We start from the raw sequence: 10,062 nt of genomic DNA, 5'->3' as shown, positions 1-10,062 counted from the left end.
TTATATCCAACCCTATTATAATTCTAGTGGCTACTACGATGAGTACATGTGGGGTGCCGCCTGGTTGTACTATGCCACAGGAAATGTTAGCTACATTTCATTGGCAACAAACCCAGGCTTGTCTAAGAACTCCAAGGCACTTTATGATATTCCAACAAACAGGGCACTCAGCTGGGATAACAAACTACCGGCAGCCATGTTGTTGTTAACAAGGTACAGGATATTTTTGAGCCCAGGCTACCCTTACGAGGACATGTTACACATGTATCACAACGTAACGGCTCTTACCATGTGTTCTTATCTTAAAGAATTCCATTACTTTAACTGGACTCGAGGTATATTTTAACTTGTCCCCTTCATAAACCACCAATTCTTTCAGCCACAAATTATAGTAGTATTTTATGGATCATCAAGGTTTCTCTTTGGCCACCTTGCAGGAGGAATGATCCAACTGAACCTTGGAAAGCCCAATCCTCTTCAGTATGTGGCTAATGCTGCCTTCTTAGCGAATCTCTTTGCTGATTATTTGAACGCCACGGGTGTGCCAGGGTGGAATTGCGGTTCTAGATTTTTCTCATCAGAATATCTTCGGAATTTTGCAACCTCCCAGGTAACGACTTGCTCTTCCCATGTCGTATATATGCTCAACATTTAATAGTAGCTTCAAGGAAATGTGCATTTTTCAACCACGGGGAAATAGAAATTGCATGTATAAAATTGTGTTTTGGTCATGACGAAAGTGAAGCGCATTGCGTAGACTACCAATTGTTGTTGTCCGTTAAGCTTGATTACTATTCGTATGTTTTTGTCTCAAAAAATATAGTACTATCTCTTATCTCCTAAAGTAAAATATCATACATATATATCAGCTCGACAACATTTGATGGAATCATGATCAGATAAAAACATGGTAAGGATTCCTTAGATCATCATGCAAGATACTGCAAGCATAGTTGATCGGATAGTTTACCATCTGCAGCACAAGGACAGCAGTCATAACTTCCTAAGTTTGTCTAGAGTCTAATATGAGAGCTTAATTTATATTGTTTTTCCGAGCATGCAACTTTAATTGCATTGTCTTTTTTCTGCCCGTAGGTGGACTACATCTTGGGAAAAAACCCCATGAATATGAGCTATGTGGTGGGACACGATAAAACGTTCCCTAGACATGTGCATCACCGTGGCGCATCAATACCCCACAACAACATAAAATACTCGTGCACGGGCGGACGGAAGTGGCGTGATAGCCGAAATCCCAATCCTAACAACATTACAGGAGCCATGGTTGGAGGCCCTGATCAGTTTGACCGTTTCAAAGATGTTCGAACCAATTTTAACTACACTGAGCCAACACTGGCTGGAAACGCCGGATTGATAGCGGCACTTGCATCTCTGACCCACAGTGGTGGCCATGGCATTGACAAGAATACCATCTTTTCAGCAGTTCCACCTCTCTATCCTAAGAGTCCGCCACCCCCTGCTCCCTGGAGGCCCTAAGCTGCTGAGAGTTGTCCTATAGCTAGACTTGTTTTCAGCTCTTGTTTATAATCGTTCCTTCATGTTAAAACATTTGGACTCTAACCGGCCCCGTCTCATATTGCTGTATCTGTAACTTGATATATTATGAGAAAATTGTAAGAAATAACCTTCCTAATAAGCTTACTCCAAAAATAACCTTCAATATAATTTTAATTATTTTTAGATAATTTTTGGCATAACTTAACAAGAATACCCTTTAAACATTTTAAACCATTTAATCCAATTAAGTGGTTCTAGTTTTTTTCTCCTCTCCCACCATTCAGATAAAAATTTCAAAATTAAATCTCTCTTTAGCTATCTCTCCGTCCCTCTTCAATGCCAACGAGGTCTACATCTTACCTTCTAGCTCTCTAATGTCATCGAGGTCTATATTGCCAACCAACTTTCTCACCATCCCAAAGTGTAGAGATGACATCAAGGTAATTATTATGAGTTCTTTACTTTATTCTTTTATCTTCATAAAATGCAAACATTGATGGGAAAATTATATGACTTTGGAAACTTAAATCTGGTTGGGAGTAGCAAAGTCATTCAGTTTATAAGCGATGCATAAATATTTGTTAGGCATTGCATCACTGGATGTTAAGGTGTGTGATTGGATATTAAGAATCGTAACCTGTTTATTTGGCATCAAGTGACTGACTATTAGACAATATGGGACTGGATAGAAGGCATTGCATGACTAGATTTTAGGAATTGTGTGACTGGTTTGTTGGCATTATGTGACTTGTTTTTAATAATTGCATTGCTTTATCTACCTAATGTTGAAGCTGATTATCTATTAATTCAACCCTCTTAATAACAAATTTTGTAAAATTAAAAGACAATTAGGAATGCTTAATAACCAGTTGAACCCCCTTAATTCCATTTATATTGGTGCAAAAACCATCCAGATTCAATTGACACAGAACTCTGAAATTTTGTTTAAAGCCCTTAATGCATTGATTTACGAATTAACCATATTCATCAGAAAACAAGCCTAAAATCATTTAACACCTTTCTAAGAGTAAGCATTCATGCCTATAAATAATGAGAACTATTATCCATTTTAATCAAAATCATCTGAAGGAAAATCTCAAAATTCTAATGGCATCTAAACATTCAAGAGGCGAAAGTGGGAAGGGGGTTGCTACTGAAAAGGAATATATCCTCGACAATGTTGTAGCATATTTGGTCAAGTTGATGGACCAAATTGAGAACATGAAAAAAGACAGGCATGGGTTGATGGGTAAGTTGCTGGTTGGGACAGAAGTCCTTGAGACCGAAATTTTGGGCAATAACAAGATTTTTGCTGAAATTTATGAAATAGTAGATAAGATTGGCAAGAAATGAACCATGGTTCATATGTTGTATCATCTGCTTTTTTTCGGCTAATGAATAAAAATATTAATTGATCACATATTTTTCATAAATTGAGTTACTGCATTTAATTTCTATTATGCTAAATAATTTGGTTACTTACCCTAATTTCTTAATTTTCTATTTATATAAGAGAAGCAAAGGTATGATGACAAAAGTTGGAATATTATTTTATTTATAGGCATTAAGTGAATGGATCTTATGCATTGTGTGAAGGGATATTATTCATTTTCTAAATGGATATTAGGCATTGCATGTTTGGTTGTTATGTATTCCATGATTGGTTTTTATGTACAGCGCGACGTAGGACCAATGCGTGATTGGGTATTTTGGCATAACGTGAGTGGATGTTAGGCATTGCTTGACTTATCATTAAGTATTGCAAGACTGGGTTATAGGCGCTACGTGAATTGTGCAATGCATATCTTGTGTTGAAACATTTCTTGACTACTTTTTAGGCATTGTGTGACTAGGTTTATGTATTGCGTGACTTGTTATGTATTGCATGATGTTGGGCCAATACGTGATTGGTTATGTTGGCATAACGTGAGTGGATATTAGGCATTGAGTGACTTATTATTAAGTTTTGCATGAATTGTGGAATTGTGGAATGCATGTCTTATTTTGAGACATTTTTTGACTACCTTTTAGGTATTGCTTGACTGGTTTTTATGTATTGCGTTACTTGTTGTTATGTATTGTGTGATGTTGGGCTAATATGTGACTGACTATGTTAGCATAACGTGAATGGATATTAGACATTGAGTAACTTATTATTAAGTATTGCGAGACTAACTTATAGGTGTTGTGTAAATTGTGCAATGCATATCTTGTTTTGAGACATTTCTTGACTACTTTTTAGGTATTGCATGACTAGTTTTTACATATTGCATTATGTTGGGACAACACGTGACTGGTTATTTTGGCATAACGTGAGTGGATATTAGGCATTGAGTGACTTATTATTAGGTATTGCGAGATTGGTGGTTCGTGACTTGTGCAATTCATTTCTTGTTTTGAGGCTTTTGTTTACTAGTTTTAGGCATTATGTAAATGTGTACTAAACATTGCGAGACTATCTTTATGTTATTATGTTACTTAGGTATTACGTAAGAGGTTTTTATACATTGAGGGGTAATTTTGATAAATTGATTGATTGTAACACTTATTTTCTATTAAATTTCAGTGGCCTGCCAGATGTGAAGCTTATAATTACATATGGTGGTCATTGGGTTGATGACACTTACAAGGGTGGTGACACATAAGTGAGGGGTGTTAAGAGTAATTTGTCATTTTTGGGCCTAGTGAAGCTGGTTGAAGAGGTTGTTGGGGTCAACTCACATAATAACAAAATCGAGCTACACACATTGCTCAGTCATGCTGTAGGGGTTTTGCGTGTAGTTATCAGAGATGACGAAGATGTAGCAAGTATTTTGCGAGATGAGAGGGTAGTTGTTGTGTTTGTGATAATTAAGGCACGAAATGCAAACGATATTCCACATGAACATGGTATCCAACATAGTAACCACCTACAACAGAATGTTAATTATTCTGACATATCACACCATGCATTTCTTAACAAACAACCATGGCAATCATGTTGGACGTATTCTCATGCTTTGAAGTAGCCTGGTACACACCTAATGTGTCTGCAAATGATGTCTGTACAATTTCGATCGGAATGTGCATCGAACAAAATACTTGATATTTTGCAACAAACGTAACCATGGCTCGAAAATGCAATAGGTCCATCGTCATTCACAAATGACACTGTGATGGTTATGAATGATGATGATGTATCCATTCAAATTGAAGATGATGTTGAAGAGGACGACATGGCAAATTGGAACGATGAGTTATAGGATGATTATGAAGATGATTATGTTGGCGGACGCAATGATTGTTCAGAAAGCAACAAGGCTGAGCACAACAACATTCCAGATTGCAATAATGTAGATGGTAGTGTAGGACATGCCACAACTATTGTGTTAGAAAAGGTTCAGTGCGATGACCATGCCACCACTATTGAATTAGAAGATGTTGAGGGTGTCGACTCTATTTACGACAACCCCATCGCACTTGAGAACAACATTCGTTCACTTGATGATAGCAATCAAGAGCAGGTAAATACGAAGGTATCTCATCAATGGATTATTCCCAAGGTAGATATGATATCCTTCAAAACAGTTGCGATTGAGGAGTCCAGATCAATGGACGACCACTTATATCATGAAAAAGTGTTTCCATCGAAGGTCGAATTGAAATGAGCTTTGAGCATGTTGGCAAGGAAAGAGCATTTTGAGATTAGAATTAAAAAGTCATGTCAGGCTCGTATGTAGGTTGATTATAAAGAGAAGGCATGCAAGTTTGCTTTTCGTGCAACAAAGTTGCTTGAGGGAGAATATTGGCAAGTTCAGACATTATAGAAGGTACACACGTATGTTGTTGATTGTTTGTAATGTGGGTATCGAACTGTGAGGACAATGTTAATTGGTGAGTTTATCTCCACCAGGCTACAAGGAAATAATGTAACCTCATTGAAACCTAAAGAAATAATGGAAGAGATGAATCGCAAGTGGGGATTGCAATGCCTATATGGTAAGGCCTGGCAAGCGAAAGAGTATGCGAAGAGTCTTTTGTTCGATCCCCCAAAAGAGTCATTCCAACTCTTCCCCTTGTATTTCCATATGTTGGAACATGAACATCCCGGTATTGTCATGATTTTAACTATGGATGGAGAACAACGATTCAAATATTATTTTTGGGCATTCGCATCATGTATCTGAGGGTTCAATGCTATAATGCGGCTTGTAGTTGCTATCGATGCCATACATCTAAAAGGTAGATTCAAGGGTATTTTATTTGTTACGGTATGCAAAGATGCAAATGAAAAGATATATCTAATTGCATTTGACATTGGCCTCGTGGAGGACAAAGAGTCTTGGTCGTGGTTTCTTACCTAATTGCATCGTGTGATTGGTTGTTTTGAAAATGCAATGTTCATTTTTAATAAGCATCTTGACATTATGAATGCAATTGAGAAAGTGTATGAGGACGCACACTAAGGTCTATGCAATTACCACTTAGGGAAAAACGTTAAAAACAGATTCAAGCGTGAAGATGTTGCTACGATTTTCAACCTGGCCGCCAACTGCTATTAGCATGCCAAATTTAACAGACATATGAATCAATTAAAATAGCTTTACAAACCTACTTACTATCACCTTATGATATTAAGCTTGAGAGATGGGCATGTGCACAGTCACTAGTAAGGCGATACAAGCTCATGACATCCCACATTGCAGAGTGTATTAACTCTTGTCTGAGGCATGCAACGAAAATGCCAATAACCATCTTGATCTAGTGCATTAGAGGCACGTTCCAACGTTGGTGTCATGACTTGCACAATGAGGCATTGAATTTGACCATGCCCTAAGCCCTTGGGCTATCAATCTATTGAACACATGGTTCAATGAATCATGTCACTTTTCCACACAGCCAATCGATCAGGTGGAGTTCCAAGTTATAGGCGAGACTAAGGACAGAATTGTCAACCGTCCACCAAGACGTGTTCATGCGGTGAGTTCCAAACCGATCTACTCCATTGTACACATGCCATGGCAGCAATAAGGTATAAATAATCATGTTTTCTTATTTTTTGTATAATGAATTGAAATTTTACATTGTTCGCCAAATGTGATTTCATTGCCTTGGCAATAAGTGCAAACGTGTAGCCATTAAATTCTGCTCGAACTATTACAAGACTCGATCATGGGTGGAGCGATATATGGTTCCCATTCGCCCAGTTGGGCATTGCAGTGAGTGGGACATCCCCCATGATGTTTAACAAATTGTCGTTTTGCCACCAACTTTGTGAGGTCAAGTGAGAAGTCCTAGGAGGAAAAGGATTCCATCAGTTAGGGAAGGTAGTTGATGACGTAGATGTTCACAATGCAAGAGCTATGATCATAATAGACAAAATTGCCGGACTCTGTTTACAGGTCCATTAACAAGTCTGGAAACATCATCAACTCAGTTGACAGCTTGACGATGATGACGATGACCCAAGGCATGTTTAATTTGCAGACAACTTGGGCACACACGAAACAGCTGTCCAATACAGACTAGAAACTTTGAGAACGTTATGTGTGTTGTCTTGAAGATAGTGCCCTTCAAACGTTAGTTGTTAGGGATTGTTCCAACTTGGCATTGACATTTGCATTGAATAATACTATTTAAACTTGAGGTTGACAGAGTTTGGAGATGATACTCTGATGTCTGACAACAGCCAGCATCAAGATATATGCCTTTTAAGATAATATTGTGGGATCATCAAATGCGTTATACCCCTTCATAATTTGTTTATCTTTGTAAACAATCAAATAAAACCACAAAATATTTAATATGGCATAAACTATAGGAGAAATTTGTTATTGGGTAGACACGATGAGCCAATCTGTCAATAAAAAAGTGAACTTTTGATATTCTCGGCTTCTTTAGCATGTCACATAACTAAAAAAGTGTAGATAAATTTTATCAATGTATGTTTACTTATCACGATCTTTTTAGCAACAAACTTGGCTTGGTTGTGTAACATTCAACTGTATAGTCTAAGTCATGCAATACAGTTAAGGACATCTAAGTCACACATTATGCAGTTCTTTAAACACCATTAACTGTCTTAAGTAGTGGCAGCATTAAGATTTTACATTTGGGGGGCAAAAACTCGAAAACAATGTTTATAAATTACACATCACACCAAAAATTCAATGTTGGACAATAATATAAAACAACTTAGACAAAAAAAAGCTCATATGAAAATTATACAAATAAATCCTAAAAATTATACAAATAACTAACCTTAGGTACTTAATCAAATTACTTTCAGCAAAATTAGCTAAAATGGTAAACCCTAATTCAAAATCATCAAGTGAAAATTAATAAATATAAAAAAATTTAAAGCTAAAAATATTAAAAATGAAATATGTAAATACAAGTGTAAAAAATGATTTTTTTTAGATAAAGTAGTGGTTGTGAGCAAGTAATGGTTGTGAGCTTTTGATGAAGTTGGGTTTGAAAATAATTCTATTGCAATTGACTTTATAACTTTTTTTGGAAAATGTAATTGGTTTTGTTTTGGTCCTATTAAATGTTGTGGGATATTTAACTAAAAAAAATAATGCAGGGGTAAAATTATAAAAATTCAAAAAAATAAAAATATGTTAGAAAACTTTTAAACTTTTTGTATAGGTAAAATTATAAAATTTCTAAAAAGCAAAGAGAAGTTATAAAAATTTCTAAATTATTAGAGGGGTAAATTATAAAATGTTTAAAAAATACCAATAAATTATAAAAATTTAAAAAATGTTGGGGGGTAGGGGCCCCCACTAGCCATACATAATAGCTAGTCATAATAGCTAGTCAGTCAATTGCAAATACATAATAGCTAGTCAAGCAATTGCTATATGTCAGTTAAAATTTCACTATGCAAGTATACGTATCGAATAGATAGTATATTAGCAATCAAAGTGTCGATCCCACAGAGAATTGATCTAAAATTTTACTAAGTACTAAAATTAGAACAATTTAGTTTTATTCAAATAATTAAAATATGAATTCTAATTGAATTAAAAATTACTCAACTAAAACTAATTTAATTAAAAATTAAAGCAACAGGATAATTGGGCAAACAACAAATCAAACTAGCCTAAGATTACAATATCCCTCACACTTCATCTAAATCTTACCTCTCTTCCTTAACTTATTTCAATGGTTTGAATTGCTAACCTAGAGTCCTAAATTATTTATAAGGGTCTCTCGACTCATCTTATAAAAATATCTATTGTAACCAAAACACTATATCCCTATGTAAATTGAAATTAAAATAGATTCATTAAGTTCAGGCTCTAATCTAGCTACATATGGTCTATAGGTATATCCCTGTCCTATACGCAAATCAAGTAATAGGATCATATGCTATTCCAATTTTAGTCTACACTAAACTTCCTTTCCCAAGTTTGTTTAGGTTCCTAAATCAATTTAACTGGTGGCCAAGCAATTAAAAGCATTAAGAATAAATTGGAATAGACAATTCAAATCCCATTGAAAATAAGCAAGAAAGAGATTAAAAATTTAGATTACATGTGAGTTCAATTGTAATCCTAGAAAAATAAATTAGCTCATAATATCTAATAAAAACAATATCCAAAGAAATTTAGCCATGAATCCAAGTTAAAGAAAATAAGAAAAACACAAAAATAAGAGAAAAAACTAATAGTTAAAGCTTTGTGATCTTGATTCTCCTTTTAATTTTCGTATATTCTTGCTTTGTTCTTGGCTTCAAATCTCTAGAATAGTTGCTTGCTGCCTCATCTTCAAAATCTCTGAAAAAGGTCTTTTAAATAGGCTCCAAATAGCCTAATTTTCAAAATCCCATCAACTTCTTTTATTTTTAGAAAGTTGCCCAGAGCTGCGGTGCTGCTTTTCTAGAGCTGCAGCGCTGAGCTCTCTAGAAATTTGTATGTCTGCTTCCTTTCATCAACGCTGCAGCCTTGTTTTCCTAACGCTGTGGCAGTTTATCAACTTCAAACATGAGTTTCATCCTGACATATTCTGAACTGGGCAAAGTGGTAAATATAAAAGTTTTATTCTGTCTCTTAACTTTCCAATGGATCAAGAATCACATCAATTGGACTTTTGGATTGAAAGATATGGTCCAAATATCGCATCATATTCAGTCCTTACATACTGTTGCAGTGCTTCGAATTTGACAAATATTTTGTCCATGATCCATTTAAAACTGGGTAAATTGATAAAAATAAACATTAGAGCCCTTCTTTTTAGGATTCTATTGGTCTAAGAATCATCTTATTTGAAGTTGTTTAGAGAGAGATATGGTCAAAATACCAAAATATATATGAATGAAGTCCTCGCCATACTTGCACTGATTTTCATCAAATGAGCCTTTTTCATCAATTTCCTACAAAAGCCATAAGAAAAATTAGCAATAACTACTCTTAAAGTGATTTAAAACAAAATAACATAAAATTTAACTAAAATAACTTAAATTAATCACTTAACAAGTAATCAAACTTAAACTAGAAAAACACCTAAATGCTAAAATCCGAACCTAAAATGTCAAAGATCTAGCTACTTAAGCCCCCA

At 35.2% G+C, this 10,062-nt stretch overlaps 1 protein-coding gene across 1 annotated transcript in view; it reads left to right on the top strand.

Moving 5' to 3' along the window:
- The window catches only part of KOR2 (Six-hairpin glycosidases superfamily protein), a 5,923-nt gene extending 4,263 nt beyond the window's left edge, over positions 1-1,660 (top strand). Inside the window, exons 3-5 of the mRNA XM_021441739.2 lie at positions 1-335; positions 438-610; positions 1,096-1,660. The exon at positions 1-335 is cut by the window's left edge and continues 266 nt beyond it. Coding sequence (XP_021297414.1) covers positions 1-335; positions 438-610; positions 1,096-1,497 — 910 coding nt within the window. The 3' untranslated portion in view covers positions 1,498-1,660. The remainder of the gene's footprint in view (positions 336-437; positions 611-1,095) is intronic.
- The last annotated feature ends 8,402 nt before the right edge of the window (positions 1,661-10,062 follow it).

The sequence above is a fragment of the Theobroma umbraticum genome, unplaced genomic scaffold, assembly GCF_002168275.2.
Source record: "Theobroma umbraticum cultivar Fairchild unplaced genomic scaffold, ASM216827v3 scaffold_89.0, whole genome shotgun sequence".
NCBI classification, from domain to species: domain Eukaryota; kingdom Viridiplantae; phylum Streptophyta; class Magnoliopsida; order Malvales; family Malvaceae; genus Theobroma; species Theobroma umbraticum.
The sequence above is the reverse complement of the archived record's forward strand: the minus strand, read 5'-3'. Positions and strand labels throughout refer to the sequence as shown.